Source organism: Perca fluviatilis, chromosome 9 (genome assembly GCF_010015445.1).
Source record: "Perca fluviatilis chromosome 9, GENO_Pfluv_1.0, whole genome shotgun sequence".
NCBI classification, from domain to species: domain Eukaryota; kingdom Metazoa; phylum Chordata; class Actinopteri; order Perciformes; family Percidae; genus Perca; species Perca fluviatilis.
The window spans coordinates 5,327,640-5,347,427 of record NC_053120.1 but is presented as its reverse complement, the minus strand read 5'-3'; the positions used below and the strand labels follow the sequence as shown (position 1 = coordinate 5,347,427).

General features: G+C 42.9%; 1 protein-coding gene across 6 annotated transcripts in view; it reads right to left on the bottom strand.

Annotated features, from left to right (window-relative positions):
- mast2 (microtubule associated serine/threonine kinase 2) overlaps positions 1-19,788 on the bottom strand; it is a 275,716-nt gene that overhangs the window by 139,458 nt on the left and 116,470 nt on the right. Inside the window, exon 1 of one of the 6 annotated variants that reach the window (XM_039812505.1) lies at positions 16,355-17,588. The exons of 4 other annotated variants lie outside the window; for them this stretch is intronic. In XM_039812505.1, coding sequence (XP_039668439.1) covers positions 16,355-16,393 — 39 coding nt within the window. In that variant the 5' untranslated portion in view covers positions 16,394-17,588. Of the gene's footprint in view, positions 1-5,103; positions 5,263-16,354; positions 17,589-19,788 lie in introns of those variants that run through there. One more of the 6 variants, XM_039812503.1, reaches the window with a different exon arrangement.

The window sequence follows — 19,788 nt, the reverse complement described above, 5'->3', positions numbered from 1 at the left end:
TATCGGTAGTCTTTTATTTCACTGGGACACACTCCCCGGCTTGAAGGTCCTGTGTTTTATAACAAGGGCTGGGCGATATGGAGAAAATTAAATATCACGATATTTTTGACCAAATACCTCGATATCGATACCGCAACGATATTGTAGTGTTGACTATTGGTGCTCTCACAAAATATTTACACAATGAGATTTTTGATAAATAATCATCAGTAATGTGGATATAATGACTAAGTGGGTAAAGGTGAATAATAGAACAGTTACAACAGTCTGGTAAGTTGAGAAAATGACATCACTTTACTGTAATGCAGCCTTTAAAACCAGGAAAAGACTACACTTTTATATATATTACGATATTCAAAATCTAAAACGATATCTAGTCTCAAATCACGATATCGATATAATATCGATATATTGCCCAGCTCTATTTATGACCCAACCATACAGCCCAACCTCCTCCCTACACTGTCCACAGCGTTTTTATACAGTAGCAGTCAACGTGGTGCACACAGCAATAAATATGTGGAATACATACAAAATTGCAGTGGTTCACTTAGCGTAGCTATATTAATTGTTCATGAGAACAGCCTGCTTGTTTGTTGATGATATTTAGACAGTTTAGTTTTTTAAATATATATTCGAGAACTATATTTGTAATAAAAAAGGGGTTTTGTAGAAAAAGTGTTTTATATTTCTCAAAGAAGTATCGGAATAATAATAGTTTGGGTAGTTGTACCAAAACGCAGATATCGCACCAGCACTTTCACCCATATCAGATGATACCCAGGAGACTTGTTTCAATCATGATCTAGTTAAGTGTTTCCCAGACTTTATTTAGACCGTGGCACCCCCATGACCTATTCACAATCTCAAATCTTTCCATTGCTGCTCTGTACCAGGAATACTCCCGAGCCGAAAAATTGTGTTGCGTCACTCTGACGGCCGACGATGATGAGATGCATCACGATTTGTCCAGTCCAATGACGGATCAGCATCATCCGGTGTGTGCTTTACATTGATTAACCAATAAATTAGCTTGTCGAAAAGTAAAGTCTTTAAAACCCAAAGTAACTCTTCTGCTAAATGTTTTTAAAGCGCCCATATTATGCTCATTTTCAGGTTCATAATTTTATTTTGAGGTTGTACCAGAATAGGTTTACATGGTTTAATTTTCAAAAAACACCATATTTTTGTTGTACTGCACATTGCTGCAGCTCCTCTTTTCACCCTGTGTATTGAGCTCTCTGTTTTAGCTACAGAGTGAGGCATCGCACTTGTTTGTTGGGAGGCGCATATGCTCAGTAGCTAGGTAAGGACTACATGCTCAGTAGCTAGGTAAGGACTACATGCTCAGTAGCTAGGTAAGGACTACATGCTCAGTAGCTAGGTAAGGACTACATGCTCAGTAGCTAGGTAAGGACTACATGCTCAGTAGCTAGGTAAGACTACATGCTCAGTAGCTAGGTAAGGACTACATGCTCAGTAGCTAGGTAAGGACTACATGCTCAGTAGCTAGGTAAGGACTACATGCTCAGTAGCAGGTAAGACTACATGCTCAGTAGCTAGGGTAAGGACTACATGCTCAGTAGCTAGGTAAGGACTACATGCTCAGTAGCTAGGTAAGACTACATGCTCAGTAGCTAGGTAAGGACTACATGCTCAGTAGCTAGGTAAAGACTACATGCTCAGTAGCTAAATGTGTAATACCTGCAGAACAGGGACATGGAAGTAGTTCTTTTGTAGATTATGGTGAACTAGTGTGTGTTGTAGTAGTGTTTTGCCATTCAGAACGAGCTAGCATGCTAGCGCTAGCATGCTACGGTTAGCCACCTCATTTCGGCTAGTGACGTAGAAAGCCGTGCAGATTTTGACCAGCTCACCAGGAGACTGAAGGCAGGACACATTCAGAAACCGTATCTCACTCAAAACAGCATGGATGTTTTTTTTTCCAAGTTTGTATGCATGTGGAAGCACCAGAGACACAAAATAACACCCCAAATCCCAGAAAAAGTGTTTTTTTTCCCATAATATGGGCACGTTAAACTCAGGTCTTAAATCTGCATTACTATAGACGGTGTTCAAGATGCCGTTTGTTCACAGTAACACTTCAAAACATAGATGAGGATAAATTCAATTCCGCTGAAGCAACAAGCATCCAGTGTGTCTGACTTCCATAGACAGGGGGGGAGGCAAACAAAGAACTGTGCTCTTCCAGCGATGAGCTTATTTGTGGGTGATTACAATAAGTCAAACAGAGCTGTACATCCCTCTCACACTCTTCCTCCCGCCCTCCCTCGGCCTCGTTTTTTTTAAACTTCGACACCAGGATGGCAGCAGGCTTGCCCCCCCTCTGGGCTTTCAGCTTTCATCATGTTGAGAGATGTCTGCCCGCAGGACGACACATGAAAAGAAGATGAAGGGGGGGAAGAGGAGGAGGAGGAGGTGGGCAAAGAAAGAAAAAAAGTGGGATGGCTGCGGAACCACGCAGGGAAGGTTCTGAGGGTTCAACTGAGAAAAGAAGCTGTGAGAGCGACAACGTGTCACGAAATATATTGTAATTATAATGCAGTGTGAAGGTTTTTGAGTTCAAGACTCCGAGTGAGAAAATCCAGCCTCACTGTGAGACTCAAACTCTGGGCTGCAACCGATACTATTTCCTTTATGTCAATTTTTTATTCCTGCATACTATACAAGGTCTAAAAAAATAAGCGGCCCGGAGTGAAGTCTTCGACCGCTTGATTTGCCCAAAACACTTCTCTTTACGGTGTTCAACTGAAGACAAATCAAGGCAAAACTCTACTTTACGAGACAAGGTTATTTCAAAACGGGGAAACGTAGCTCCATAGCTGAGAGTCATGCACCGCTGCAGAGAGATCCTTCCAGTCGACAGCATTAAATACACTTTGTCCTCGACATGTCTGCTTTATTGATGGACTAACAAGAAGCTGGGAGAAATTACGTCCATTTTTCTAGGAGCACACGCAGTCCAGTAATAGCTCTCTACATTGGCAGATAGTGCTGAGCAGCCACAGAGGCAGATTTTCTGGATTCTTTGTAAGAAGCAGCTGCAGTGATTACCGCAGAACAGCGGACCGGGTCGCAAGTTATTGCAGCGCTTAACCGGGGGCAGGATATCGATTCGCCACGAGGAGCAGAAAGACAACAATAAAAGCTCCGGAGGGAGAAAATCAACAACTGGAGGGAACAAGATGTTACTGTAGTTTTCTGAGAAACTCACTGTGAACTCATATAACCTAAACTACTTCTTCAGCCGTGTACCGCTGTGTAATAGAAGGTAACTGAGTACGTTTACTCAAGCACTGTAGCTGAAGTTGAAACAAAAAAAGTTATTTTGTTGTGTGGCCTGCATTAATAGTTCACTCACCTCTTTGTATGTGTAAATGTTATATCTTTTTTGTAAATCAATTTAGAGACATTGCAAAGTAAAAGTCCCATATCTGATCCTTCAAACAGCTACATTTCTGAATACTTTAGGGGCTGTAAAAGACATTGCTTCACAATTCCTGACAATGACCGAAATATTTGAGTTCAGAACATATCTGACTACACACATGCTGAAAAAAAAAATCATTTTTACTGTAGCAATGTAGAGATTTTCCATAGTAAAAGTCTCCTGAAGTGTATGATTCAACATGTCCCGTGGTCTAGTGTTAAAAAAGTAAAAAAAAATCGCAATGAATAAAGAATCGCACGACTTGTAGAATCGCAATACTTAAAAAACGCAATATATATCGAATCACACAGTACGTGATAGTATTAAATCGGGAGATAAGCACATCGGCCCAGCCTTCGTAGGGGGGTAAGGGTTAATGGTGAGTGAAGGTTATCTACTTAAAGTATGCTGCACTGTTAATACTGCCATTGATTCAGAAACAAACTCAACAAATTCTGTTGACTTGGGCGCCCGGATAGCTCAATTGGTAGAGCAGGCGCCCATATATAGAGGTTTACTCCTCGATGCAGCAGCTGCGGGTTCGACTCCGACCTGCGGCCCTTTGCTGCATGTCATTCCCCCTCTTGCTCCCCTTTCATGTCTTCAGCTGTCCTATCAAAATAAAAGCTGAAAATGCCCCCAAAAAATAATCTTTCAATTCTTTTGACTTTTTCTATTCAGTGATATTATCTGACACCAGCAATAGATCTGGAATTCGTATTGGAGCAGCAGTCTGATATTGTTAATGATATGTTATTAGATGCCATAGACGGTTCTTTTCACTTTGTAAAGTACTCCTAAAGAACTGAAGGTTGAACGTTTACAATTTCCATTACAACAAGGCAACTCCATCGGCTAAGAAAGAACATGCGATGCGCTCGAAAAGCCCCAGAAAAGCTTCAAAATAGACGTGTGTTGTGCGACAGTTTGATCAACTATTTATCTTTTCCTTCTTACGCATTCTTGGTCAGTCTCACCACGCTCTGGAATGGAAAAAAAATATTAAAATACATTAGCCAAAGAGGGACACACCTCCGCCTTTTGCACTTTTATACTCAGCGGCACCGTGACGAATGCAATGCCGATTTTGAAAGCCTGTTGAAGATGGAGGATCACACCAGCAGCGGAGTGGGACCAAAAAATCTACTGGGAAATTTCTCACAGAACAGCAAAACGATCCCCTTTTTTTTCCTACGCTGTAAACATTGCCTTGCACTATTAATCTCGTACAATATACAGAATAACAATAGCACTGATACTCTCTGGAAGCCAACGTAGGAGTTAAAACCTCTTTTCTTGTTTTTTTTTTTTTTCCCTTTATTTTAAAAAAATTTTTTTTTTTTTTTTTTTTTTTATATAACAAAACAAACCCTTCCCTCTCTCTTTTTTTTTTTTTTTTTATTTTTTTTTTTTTTTTTTTTTTTTTTTTTTTTTTTATTTTTTTTTTTTTTTTTTTTTTTTTTTTTTTTTTTTTTTTTTTTTTTTTTTTTTTTTTTTTTTTTTTTTTTTTTTTTTTTTTTTCCCCCCCCTCCCCCCTTAAAACACTCGGAATGGGAGGGGCTAGAAAGTAATATTCAGTTGGTTGTCATATACAATTTCACCGCTAGATGGGAGACATTCTTACCCCCACCCCCTCATGTTGTCAGGCTTACCTGGCTGAGCTCTGAGGCCATCTCATTTGTCTCCTTGATAATATTCAACCTTAAATCGTACCAGCTGACCGAGCGTCTGCAGGCCAGAGACCTCTGGTCCTTGTCTGCTTCTTCATTAGTCTGGAGCACCGGCGGACAAGCCATCACCAACACAACCCAATCACACGCTCCCAAAAGGAGCTCCGGCAGGACTGCAGTCCACCTCCAATGAACCCAACACTTTTAATAACTCCTAAGCCAAAAAAGATTTGCTTGATTGCTTTTAATTGGCTGGAATTTTGCCATCCGTTAGCCTCATCTGGGTTTGTTAAAGCTCTCTTTCACGCGCTCGCCTATCATGAACTCACAAACCCGTTTTGCTTCGACACAGTTTCTCTGCCAAAAGACATGATTAACCAGAGCTGCTGAGCTGTGAGTCCTGTAAGGAGAAGGAGCGTTCAGGGGTTAAAGCCATAGAAGGAAAAGTGAAATTTCTCAGCCTGGGTACCTCAGGGTTATCAATATTTCACAAGGCTGAGAGCAGCGCGCTCAGTCGACTGTGGCCGGAGGAGGAGAAGAGGAACGAGCAGAATCTCTCCATCATCCTGAGAGCCATGCCTCCACAGGGCACCATTATAACGTATTGCCAATATAGTTTATGATTAAGAGAGAGCAGGAAAAATGACGAAAGTCTACGAGATCAATAAAAAACAAAAGTCAGACAGAAAATGTATAAAGCTAATGAGCAAAAGAGAAGGGCTGAGTGGGGAGAAATAGAAATACATTAAGGTTGAACCTATTAAACACCACTCTAGGTAGCCTGGTTTGTCACTGTATGATTTATATGTGTCATTAAACTTTCTATACTGTAGATAGACTGCCACTGCCATTGTTCTGAAAGGCTACCAAGTGACCTGGAATATCTGTGTTTTAAGCCCCCAATGTCTCCTTCCAGGCAGCGCTGCCTAGGATTAGGCAATGGTTGGGGTTAGGGTTAAGGTTAGGGTTAGGTGCCTTGAAGTCAACGGTCGCAGCGCTGCCTGGAAGGAGACATGGGGGGCTTAAAACACCATCGAGCACCTGGAATACAGCGGGATGCTAAATTGATATGTCCAACCAACAGACCAAAAGCTAAAGATATACAGTAGAGTTGTAACTTGGGAGGAGTTGTTAATGGTGTGCAGGATTCTGGAAGTAATCGTCTGGTTCATGTACTCCGTGACGATGGGAGGTGACTAGCAGTTAAAGCAATTCAAGCCTTGGATCGACATGAGACTCTTCTGGTTAAATCATCAGTAGATGAACAGAAAAATCTGGATGTTTGATAAAACGTCAAAGCCTGTGGACATAAAGAACTGATGGGAAAACATCAGCCGTTTTAAATCAGTTCACTTTCACATTCTGGCTCAGTTTGGGATTAATCAGTTTCTATGGAGAAGTCATTTGTACCCAACCTCAATGACAAAACGTTAAAGTGTTCATATTATGCTCATTTTCAGGTTCATAATTGTATTTAGAGGTTATATCAGAATAGGTTTACATGGTTTAATTTAAAAAAAAAAAACATCATATTTTTATTGTACTGCACATTGCTGCAGCTCCTCTTTTCACCCTGTGTGTTGAGCTCTCCGTTTTAGCTACAGAGTGAGACATTTCACTGCTGTTCCATCTTTGTTGGGAGTCACACATGTGCAGTAGCTAGGTAAGGACTACTAATCAGTCAGAAGCAGAGTATGAGGGCGTGCCCTGACAGTACCTAGGTAAGGACTACTAGCCAGTCAGAAGCAGAGTATGAGGGCGTGCCCTGACAGTACCTAGGTAAGGACTATTAGCCAGTCAGAAGCAGAGTAGGGGGGTGTGTCTGACAGTACCTAGGTAAGGACTACTAGCCAGTCAGAAGCAGAGTATGAGGGCGTGCCCTGACAGTAGCTAGGTAAGGACTATTAGCCAGTCAGAAGCAGAGTATGAGGGGCCTGACGGTACCTAGGTAAGGACTACTAGCCAGTCAGAAGCAGAGTGTGAGGGTGCCCTGACAGTACCTAGGTAAGGACTATTAGCCAGTCAGAAGCAGAGTATGAGAGGGTGCCCTGACAGTAGCTAGGTAAGGACTATTAGCCAGTCAGAAGCAGAGTATGACGCTGCCCTGACAGTACCTAGGTAAGGACTACTAGCCAGTCAGAAGCAGAGTATGAGGGCGTGCCCTGACAGTACCTAGGTAAGGACTATTAGCCAGTCAGAAGCAGAGTATGAGGGCGTGCCCTGACAGTACCTAGGTAAGGACTATTAGCCAGTCAGAAGCAGAGTATGAGGGCGTGCCCTGACAGTACCTAGGTAAGGACTACTAGCCAGTCAGAAGCAGTGTATGAGGGCGTGCCCTGACAGTGCAGAGCAGTTGGTGAACAGTGTTTTCTGTTGGAGATGGTAAGTCCCTTGGAGGGGGGACTTTGGGCTTTTTCACATTGGAAGCCTATTACATGCACAAAAAAAGATATATAACACAATAAAGGAAAAGGAATACGCCAAACAGCATAATATGAGCACTTTAAGATTTTGCTACAGTGGGTGGATTATGCCTCTGACTGACTTCTCATTCACAACACTTACACGTTGTAGAACCAGCCACCATTGCTAGGGGACACAACTATGTCATGGCAGGCGTGTTGCTCAGGACCGAATTAACCAGTGTTGAGCGTGAAGTTGTTTGGATGAGCGGTTTCCGAGCAGTATTCAAAGAAGGTAAAGTTCGCACAACAGCTTAATGCTCCGGAAAAAAATACTTTATAGGGCAAATAAGGCACACAACGTTTCGGCTAGAGATGCCCGATACCATTTTTTGCTTCCCGATACCGATTCTGATACCTGAACTTGCGTATCAGCCGATACCGAGTACCGATCCGATACCAGTGTGTCATATATTTTATTATGTTTTAACAGCTGTATACTACTATCCCTGTATGGATGTGATATGATTTATAACAGCTGTATACTACTATCCCTGTATGGATGTGATATGATGTATAACAGCTGTATACTACTATCTCTGTATGGATGTGATATGATGTATAACAGCTGTATACTACTATCTCTGTATGGATGTGATATGATGTATAACAGCTGTATACTACTATCCCTGTATGGATGTGATATGATTTATAACAGCTGTATTACTACTATCCCGTATGGATGTGATATGATGTATAACAGCTGTATACTACTATCTCTGTATGGATGTGATATGATGTATAACAGCTGTATACTACTATCTCTGTATGGATGTGATATGATGTATAACAGCTGTATACTACTATCCCTGTATGGATGTGATATGATGTATAACAGCTGTATACTACTATCCCTGTATGGATGTGATATGATGTATAACAGCTGTATACTACTATCCCTGTATGGATGTGATATGATGTATAACAGCTGTATACTACTATCCCTGTATGGATGTGATATGATGTATAACAGCTGTATACTGCTATCCCTGTATGGATGTGATATGATGTATAACAGCTGTATACTACTATCTCTGTATGGATGTGATATGATTTCTATCTCTGTTGTCGGTCTGGCTCAGGTTAAACTCTTTGTGAAACATGAACTAACACAAACAATGAATGCCCCAGAACTTTCTTTTATTCTCCACTTTGACAGTCAGTTGTAACGGAAAAAGAACCTAAATAAACAACTTTAACGTAGATTTTCTTTAGGGCTTTATTATGTGGTATCGGATCGGTGCATTAACTCCAGTACTTCCTTATACCGATACCAGCGTTTTAGGCAGTATCGGAGCTGATACCGATACTTGTATCGGTATTGGAACATCTCTAGTTTTGGCCCACAATTTGTGACTTATAGATTGTGTGTCTTATTTGCACTATTAAAGTATTTTTTCCGGAGGATAAAGCTGTTGCGGACTCTACCTTCTTTGAACATTCACTTTTTTGTCCTGCACCAGCAACTACACGGATGTGCACAACATTGTCTCTTTTGAACCGGTTTCCGAGCAAAACCAGAGGCAAAGCAATCGGCCCGTTCCCAACGTGCATATTTTGAAACGGGCAATGCACTAGTAGCCCTTAATGGTGGGGATTGAGTCTCTGTAAAATATGTGTGCATCTCTCAGCTTGTGCATGTGTGCTGAATGCTGCGGTGTGAGAAGCAGGATTAGTGCTGCCATTCACAGCTCCAACGGCAGCGGCCAGTTTTCCAGAAACAAAAGCCTGTCTGTTCCTGACCGCGTATTAAATCCAGAATCTTTATCGAGGCTCTGTGCTGACATCAGCCTGTCTGGTTTACCCACACGCATGTGATCGGCTCCTATCAGGTGGCGTCTACTTTCAACCCAAATTGCTGTCACATGGATTTAGAGACGATTCTTCCCTGGTATACTCTGTGCTCCGTGCCTGCTCTCTCAAATTTCATGGTAATGAAATACAAGCAGGTTTCCCATTCTCCTTATTCCTTAGGGACTATTTCTTCAGCATGAAGTAGCTCCAATAATGAAAAAAATAAATGCTGACAGTGTGTCACATTATCCAGAGTAACAGGGAGACCGTTTCTGAAAAGACATGTTCCCTATTTCCTTCTTACTTACATTGTATTGAAGTCGTTTGGACACGGAAATCTCAAAATGCGGCCAAAGAAAAACTCAAACTTAAAATATCAATATAAACATAGTTTACGAATCAAGTTGCTCTGAATAAAGCTGCTGTAAAACCAGAGTAAGTTTAAGCCTGAGTGGGTGTATTTTCTGTCTTTGCTGCTCGTTAATCAAGCAGCGATCCAGAACACCAGGTTGAACGGAAAGCTTCTGTATGGTAAACATTGACAGAGGCTCACAGGAAGAATACCTCAGTCACGCACACATACTTTGAAAAAGTGTTTAGTCACACAAAAGAAAGACAAATGCTGAGAAACCATAGCAGCTGCACGCTTGAGTATATATGTCATTTCTTTAACAGCTAGCTATTTGGTAACAGGATATTTCCGGGAACAAAAGCGTTGATTCCGAAAGTTGCAAAAGCTGATGTCTGTGAAGGTTCTCAGTCATTCAGGTCACAGTTATTCATTAACAAGTGTTAACTTCCTTGAAGGCGGGTCCTCTGTTGAAGTTTAAAACTATTGGATCTGCCCAGAGCCACTCTGGATCTGCCATAACCAATCGCTAACGTGTGGTCGTGACGTATGTCATGCGCATGTGCAACAAAAGGGGAGACCGACAACAACTATCGGCTTATATTTAGCATTAGCATCGCTAGCCTTAGCCTTAGCTTCACCACTAACTGAGCGAGCTGGAAAATCTAAATGTTCCCGAACCCCGTGGGGGAGGAGGGCCACGACATCATGGCCCCCAACACAACTCAGCAAAGATGGTTCTTGCTCGGGCTTTAACTTCTGGATGTTCGGCAGCGTTGCCACAACGGACCGAATGGCTTCGCTCGCATCTTTCTCCGCCGCCACTCCCTCTGTTCGCTGATTGGCCCGCCAAATATTTGGCCGGAGAAAACCCAAGAATATACAGCAAACACAGATGGAGTACTGAAGGGAAATGATAATTGAGCGGAAGTACGTAGGAGGGCGGAGTTAGGCTATTAAAATCAAGTCTGATGGTTGAAATGAGTTTGCTACAAGGTATCATCTCCGGTTTTGGAGAATTCTTTTCTACAAATACTGAGTTTGATAGTGAGCAGTATTCAGTGGAAGAACAAAACTGGAAGGGGATTCAACTCTGGGTGCAATACCGTGTGAACATGGCTGGGCAACTATACATTATTATTAGTCTTATAACTTTGAGTATATGTCAAGATCCGTTGCCTTCTCATTTACTGTACGATGGTTTGCTGTGGACACCATTTAGCTTGTGTTATGGCTTAATTACACTTTTGTATATGCATGATGGGTGCTGATTTCGTCAAAGCGTTGTGCACATCCTCAAGATGCAATTAGCACACAGCCAGTGGTAGCAGCGTGGTTGAATGTTAAGTAAAAGCATGTGAACAGTGTGATATGCAAAGGCAGCGGCTTGTCTACGTGTTCGCAGTAAAAAGCAGATACATCACACCTTATACCTTCACACATTTTCACTCTATAGTTAAACCTCATAGACACATCTTCACTCTGCAGATAAACAGTTAAATCTCACCCATCAAGCTCAACCACACTCCCCTCAGATGCATTGCAGACCGGGCCAGCACAATTGGTTCAGACACTTAAGCCCTCTGTACTAATGGCCCTTGTCTTGAACAAAGCTGTTTTATGGTTTGCCCTTTATGTTGCTTAGCCATTTGTATTTGTCTAAGAACAGCCTGAAGCCTATAATTTGGCCCTTAACCCCCCTCCTCCTTTCATATTTCAATCTTCACTCCCACATCCCGTAATGGCAACGACAGAGCAGCTACAAATAGAAAGCAGTAACCCCCTTTCACTTCAGTAGAGTGACCTAAAAGCTAAACGCGGTCGCTATCTGTTTGACCTTTCACCTTAACCACATTTTGTCTTCACCGCCTCTCACAGCAGAGGTCAAGTGGTGGAGTTCTGCTCTCTGTTTGGTCTCTAAACCGCACTCTGCCCTACATGCTCAGTCCATCAGAGCAGCCTGATAGACTCCTGATGGAGTAGTGACCGCTGACCTCAGGCTATATGCTATATCTGACCAGAAAGCTAATTAGAGGAAGTGCGCCCGAACAGGGCTGGACAGACGCATCCTCATCACTGAAGTGCTTTATGTAATGTTACAGTAAGCATAGGTTGGTCTGTTTTCCCATCCCGTTTTAAAAGAGAGTCATAAGGATGGTGATGTTTATAGGTCCATCCATCTATCAATCCATAAATCAGTCAATCCGTCAATCCATCCACTTCAAGATACAGTATCTCACCGACCATTGCAACTAATGATTATTTTCATGATCCACTTACCTAGTCATAACTTGCCTTTCCATTTTTCTTCATACATTTATAATTAAAATATATAAGGCTTATAATATGACATTAGTGCTGAAAGAACTGATCAATTGACAAAAGATGAATCTGACGGTTTAGATCATTCACAACAAAAACTGGCAAACATTCTGTTGATTTCAGTTTCTCAAATACTTTCAGACAAGCTTCAAAAGATCCCACTGGAGAAGATGGAACCATTTTGTATTCAATCAATGACCTAATCCAATAATAAAACTGTTGCAAATGTAATGTCTGATGATCAACAAATGGATTAATCGTATAACTGTCCCAGCATTAATCTCAGCAACCACTGCCTGCACTGCCTTGACATTTGTTATAGATAATTGTGAATCCTAGAAGCTGAATTTGGTGATGTCTCTTGACATTTCCCTTAGTGCCATCATAAAGCTTAAGTGTCCGTTTTCAGCAACACTTGCATGGTAATTTATCTTGAAAACTAATGGCCTAATCTCCATGAAACCTGGTCCAGACCTTTATGGACTCAAGAGGATGGTTTTTGTTAACGGTCTGACCTTTGGGCCGTAATTTCCACTTGTAAAGCAGAAATTTATCAATCTTAAAGGCCATAGTATTTCCTGATCACATCTCTATCCCGCAGAGGATGAAGCCTTCGGATTTTAATGATGGCGTTACGTTTCCTCTTGCACCACCCTTGGGACAAACTTTTACACTGCATCTCCACTAACAGGATGATTACAAGAATAGCTGAATTATGAGTGTAGTGTGTGTTGTCGGTTCAATTCAACATCGCAGCCTCTAGGGGCTGTGGTTTTCAGACTGTCGGTCATGTTTTTAATCCACTCAGCCAACGGTTGTGACGACCAGCCACAAAAAGGGATTTACAGAAAAGAAACGAGCCAGAGGAAAGCCTCCCCCAACAAACACAAACACGCCAGGCCCAGACAGAGCTGCTGTGTGGAGACAAACAAATATGTTGTAAATCAATGTCTCAGTGTACACATTTACACCGCAAGATTTTAATTTCCGTTCACTAAAAAGTGAAAAACAACAGCTCTGGAGTTGAGGGTGCATGGTGGCCCAATGGTTAGCACTGTGGCCTCACAGCAAGAAGGTTCTGGGTTCGAATCCAGGTCGTTCCGGGCGTGTGTATGTTCTCCCCAAGTTTGCGTGGGTTTCCTTTTGGTGCTCCGGTTTCCCCCACCATCAAAAAACAATGTACTAGGTTCTCCAGTCATTGCCCTTGATCAAGGCACTGGCTCAGATCTGGAGTTGGACCCCGGGTGCTGTAAATGGCTGCCCACTGCACTTGAGGGATGGGTTATTAACAGAGAATGAATTTCACTATGTGTATGTGACAAAAAAAGTACCTTTAGATTCAGCGGAGCCTCAGACCTTTGAACCTTTCCCACATATTTTAATTGACAGAGGATGTGTAGACATAACATAGTTAAGTCTAAGGCAAGAGTCCAATAATCAGTCAAGGCCAACACAAACAGCTCTATTCCAGGACTAAGCTTTAACCAGCACACAGTACTTATTTCATTGTTAAATATGATATAACCTTAAAATTAGCTTAAGACAATATAGTGGTTTAAATTGGTCAATGTTTTCATTTAATGATAGAAAATAAATGAATAAGAGGTAGACGAAATTTTGTTATATTTTGTATAAAAATGGTATCAAGGAACTAACCTATTGTAAAACGTCGATCTGGAAGTGAAGGGCTGAGATAGAACAGGTGAAGTGCTAAAATCTCACTGTATCCAGGTCACCTTTCCCTGCCTGGTGTCCTCATTCAAGGCCTACTTTCTCTCCACACAAAGCTATTTAAACACTGTAAATACTCCATGTAGGACACGGTGTATCAGAGTCTCTGAGCGTGAATCCTCATAGCCTAATATCTCCTGGCAGCTTCAGAGTGCAAGACTGGGGCTGATGGGAAAGAGGTTATCTGGGGCCGAATGCTAAAACGGGCTCAAACATACAAAAGGCGGTTGAGGGGGTAGACTGGTGTTTGCTGACTCAACATTACTGGAGCCGTGAAACCCTTAATAATGCACTAAACTGGGATGACATCCGATTTGTTAAACAAATTAAAACACCTACATGTGCTACTGACATTTCCCTCATGATTTCAAAGCTTTTGCATGTTTTAGTTCATTTACTTTAAATCACATTTTGTATGTCAAGTCTGCTAAACATTAGACACATTGTTTTAGATGTTTTTGAAGTTGTCTTCATAGCTTTCAGGAAGCCACTGGATTCTATAAATTTGAGATTAAAAATCAACACGTAAAGGATTGAAACATAGCCTGGGAAAACCCTGACGGACTTCCGGCAAATTTGAGATTTGCTCTGCAAGTCAGTCTGGCCAAGAGCCCATTCAAACCCATTTCCAATTTTTCCAAATTGAGGCACCAATCACAACCGTTGAGGCGGGCTTTACACCAATCACAACCGTTGAGGCGGGCTTTACACCAATCACAACCGTTGAGGCGGGCTTTACACCAATCACAACCGTTGAGGCGGGCTTTACACCAATCACAACCGTTGAGGCGGGCTTTACACCAATCACAACCGTTGAGGCGGGCTTTACACCAATCACAACCGTTGAGGCGGGCTTTACACCAATCACAACCGTTGAGGCGGCTTTACACCAATCACAACCGTTGGTGGGCTCTACACAATCACAACCGTTGGTGTACACCAATCACAACCGTTGGGCGGGCTCTACCCAATCACAACCGTTGAGGCTGGCTTACACCAATCACAACCGTTGGGCTACACCAATCGCGAACGGGGGGCTTTACACCAATCACAACCGTTGAGGCGGGCTCTATACCAATCACAACCGTTGAGGCGGGCTCTATACCAATCACAACCGTTGAGGCGGGCTCTATACCAATCACAACCGCTGAGGCGGGCTTTACACGATGACGATAGCGCAGCGACGGCGAGCAGCTGTTTGTTTACATTCAACATGGCGGCCACCGAAGCGCAGTATCCCGTTGATGCCGCTGTCGCTGCTACGTCACCCGGACCGTTGGTCTGATTGGTTGAAGGACTAGCCAATGGCGCCCAGAGGCATTTGCGTGCTGTTGGTGACGCCCCTTTGGAAATGAGCTGCGAGTTAACCTTGCCCAGACCCACTCTCAGTTACAGCTGAGAAGAGTCTGGTGTCAACCAGGCTAATGGAAACATGCTTTTAAATACTGAAGCTACTGAATCCAAGTTGGCACCGTGTTTGCTTGATATTACGGATTTTTGTTACCTTGTTGTAGGTTCGATCACTAATACATTAGAACTTAAGAGTCTCAGATCAATTGTAACAAGCATAGTTTAAGTGTTTCATTCTATAAATCAGATTATTTATTAGACAAATCAATATTTTAGTGATGCTTAGGTGTAAAAAATGACATGGAATTGTTAAATGCCCTTGACAAGTTTCCAACGTCCAAGGCCACATCTTTATGTCTGTTGTTTTGTCCTAATATCAGTCCAAATGCCAAAGATGTTCTCTGTACAAGCTGCAAATCTCCCCTTTTGAGAAGCTGGAACAAGCATTTGCTTGCCATTTTTGCTAAATAAATGACTTATGACTTAGATCTAGATTTGAATGCATATTTTGAATATGCGTGGTGATGTGTTCAAGCTAAAACAAGGTCTTAAGATGCTCTTTAAGTCGATATACATACCACTCTGATTGTGAACCATTACATGACTCAAAGGTGGGAACAACCTATTCATCTAAAATGTCCAACAATATTAAGATAAAGAGCCAAAAGAATGCATTTCTAAAGTTGTAAAGCACTGATAGGCTATATTTTTGTGTGCTTCTATACGTGACGGCTTGTTGTTGCTCACTGGGCTCTGGCGTCATTAACTGATTACCACCAGAGAGAAACTGGATAGGTCTGGTGAGATGCTGTGTGTCTCACTCTCACACACACACACACACACACACACACACACACACACACATATACACAGATTGGTGTGTAATGACATGCTCGTGTCCTGCGCCTGCTCCTTCATCAGTTCAGTTATCATTCCACATTAACTGTTTGTATATGTGTGTGTGTGTGTATGCTGCCTTTCCTAATACCAGCTTGACATGTGATAGAGTTTAAGTGTGCGTTTGAACAGCGAAGCTGTATCAAAAAATCTCAACGTGTGTACAGAACTCTTAGTGAGCAAAAGGGCAGAATGTGTTTTCCTTCCGACATTCTTTCCTTTAACCCAATCAATCTCTGCAAGTCCAATTCTCAAATTGAGACCTTTGATGCCTGTGAACTACAGAGGAATCCTGAGTTGCACTCTTGAGTAACAAACCGGTTCTTACCTGAAGTCCCCTGCGCCTCAAAATACTCGAGTCATCCATGCTTCCGTGAGCTTAGTTATCTTTTCCTTTTTGGGGGGTTTTCTTTTTAGAAAGCTACAAAGTTCAGGCACTTTCCAGGAAATCTGTCCACACGGAGGGAGTTACATTGTAATCTCCACCTTTCTTTGTCCAACAACTGTCAACAAAAAGGTCATGTCATCCAAAAACAATAGATGCCAAGCAAGTTCTCCTTTATCGGAGAGACCTCTTTTCAAAACTGTCCCCTCTGCTCATTTTCCAGTGCTGTTAAAAATCTCTACAAGCCGTGCTATTTTTCCTCTAATGAGCGGCTCTGGTTTGGTTCTTTGAAGACCATTCCTGTTCACTCTTCAAAAGACAACTGGTGTCAAAAGGAGAGCGTTTCTAATTAAAAGTGGGTCAAAAATGTAAAGCCCAAGGCTTCAGGGACATTCCATCTAGCGAGCTCTGAGTTGCTCCAACAAATGTTCAAAAAAGACAAACAAGAAGACACTGCAGACAGGAAAAGGCAGGGAAAGTGGTAGTCTTGTTCGTTTTGGGCTCTGGATCAGAGCATCACTGCTCTGTTTTTCCTTCCTGGATCTCTTTTGTTGATTCCAGCGGGTTGTTGAGGAAGGTGCGGTCTGGATGCAAGCGACTGTGGACCGTCCTCTCCTCTCTTTCTTCGTCAGAGCACGTGTTTGTTCCTGAGCTCAGCCTCCGTCAGCTGCTCTCCCATTCATCCGTTCGGCGCTGGACACACCCCTCCGCCTCGCTCTCGCACAGAGGTAAAGAGAGTACTCTCTGGCGCTCGGCTCTTCTCCTCTGTTTTCTAACCCTCTGTTCTTCTTGTCCTCTCCTTTTCTGTCCGCCTCCCACTTAAGGCACTAGTCCAGAGGCGACTCCACCGCCTCCATTATTCATGGGCGACTCGCAACCGAAATTAATGATGACAATGGGGCCTTAGGGGATGGATAGAGGGAGGAAGAAGAGGACTAAAGGGAGGCAAAACATAAACAGGGAAGGCACCAGCTTGCAGCCCTCTGGCTTAGCCGAGCTGTCCCGAAATCGCTGCTAAAAAACACGCGCAGGGAGCCGGCTTTTAAGATTTTCTTTCAACAGAGGCGTCAGTAAGGAGTGTGTGGATTTATGAGTGAGCCCACAGAGTTTAGAAAAGAAGGCAGGTGTTCTCTCAATCTCTCAATTACTTTTTCTGTTTGGGGGACAAGAAAAAAAAAAAAAAAAAAAAAAAAAAGAGGGAAAAGGGAATCACAAAAAAACAATAACGCAGACTGCCCACGCTTATAGCCGCTGGACTGGCCTGGGCACAGAGAGAGTAGACAGAAAACAAGAGGCTGTTTGTTTGCTAGCAGCGGTCAACTGAGCGCAGAGGCACCTCGCATCCATCTCAATGCCAACCGGCCGGGCCAGATTCCATCTGGTTAAAGCCGGCAGGAGCTCAGTGACTCACACACACACACACACACACACACACACACACACACACACACACACACACACAGACGCCTCCACATGCAAGCCTGTCAGACACACACACTAGTCATCTCTTCATCTCCGGCGTCCTTTTCTGCGTCCTCTCCTGCGTCTCTTAGTCTTTGGCGTTGTTCCAAAAGGCTGCAGGAAGGAGGAGATCCGGCACAGCTGAGGGTTACAATGCAAGAGGAGGACCGCGGCAGGTTTGTCCGCCCGCTGAGAGAAGTGCAGATGTGGCCTCGGAGCAGATCCCTTCCTTCCTCTCCTCCTACTCGTCAAATGTCTCTGTCTCTTCTGTTGTTGCTTTCTTTGCTCTCTCTCTGATGTGTCAGTATGCTCACATGCTGTGACTCCTCCCCCATTCTTCCCTCTCTCTCTCTCCCTCTCTGTGTGGAAGCGTGAGCAGGAGACAGAGACTTTGCTCACAATGAATGGAGGGACTACACGCTCCGCCTCCCCTTCCCTCCCTCCCTCCCTCCTCTGCACTGTGTCCACTGCCTCAGCCTCACTCGCTCAAAACAAGAGGGTGTGTTCACACCCCACACACACACACACACACACACACGCACAAACACACAAACACACAGAGCAATCTGTGGTTCATGTTTTATTATTGTGTTTGGATGAATTAATCATGAGTGCCCTGATCAGAGGCTTTAAATGATTACTTATTCAACACGATGAATTCAAATGCAGGCAGGTCTCTTCTTATTCAACATTTACATACAGCCTCCATCTTCTCAAATGGGACAACACACAAACATTAATACCTAAATGGGATCGTTGGGCATTGATGTGCTGCTCTGACAGCCTCCTCTCTTCAGGTTTCAGTCTTTCCACCAGATGTTAACCTGCTGCTGGATTGGGGTTGGGAAAACCATTTGTTTATATTAGGGATGCACCGAATATTCGGCCACCGAAAATTTTCGGCCGAAAATGGCCCAAAAGGGCATTTTCGGTTTTCGGCCGAAATACCTTTATCACCGAAACAATACGGCCGAAAATGTTGTGATGACGCAAACAGAAAACGCGACCTGCACGTGTGTCAGTACCCGATCCACCTGCAAAGCGTCTCCTAAGCAAAGAGGTTGAGACGGACCACGGAGTGAAAACAATGAAAAGTACGCTCTTAGAGTCTGTCAGCACACGTTTCAGTGAGATCTGTTCGGATCCTCTGCACTTCATCGCGACTGTACTTGATCCGCGTTATGAAGACCATTACTTGGATGCGGAAATAAAGCAGGGCGACGAAATGATCCAGGGCCAGCGATGGATGCGGAGAACCCGCGTGGAGACGGAGACGGAGCAGCCGCCCGCGCAGGAGATCAGAGCGCAGAAAAAAGACTTGTCTCGCTGCACCAGATGAGGGGCATGCACCCTCGTTGTCTGATATGTTCAGTGAAATCCTGCAAGAAAGTGCCTCAATAAATAATAATATAATAATAATAATAATAATAATAATAACAATAGGTAAGCTATTCTGTTCTTAGGCTACTGTATACTGTATGTGACTATCAGATTGTAGCCATATTTCTGCTAGATATTTTTTTAATTAAACTTTAATATTAATTTATACAATTGCAATGCCTTGATTTTAGTAAAGTTAGTACACAGTCATAGCCATAAATGCAATGGTACTAATAATTGGCTTAATTTCTTTCGGTGTTTCGGTTTCGGTCTTGGTTTCCTCTTTTTTCGGTTTTCGGTTTCGGCCAAAAATTTTCATTTCGGTGCATCACTAGTTTATATGACTGTATGCTGCAGCATTAAGATTCCCCGTTGAAACTATGGAGCGTAAATCGGGGGAAATAGAGCCATGCGAAAAGTCCAAAAGTATTTGGACAGCGAATCCCCATACATTTGGTCACATGGAGCATTTGTGATTTGAAGTAAGTGGGCTAAAGCATGCAGAAACACTGCAACTGCTGCCTTTTAAAGTTATA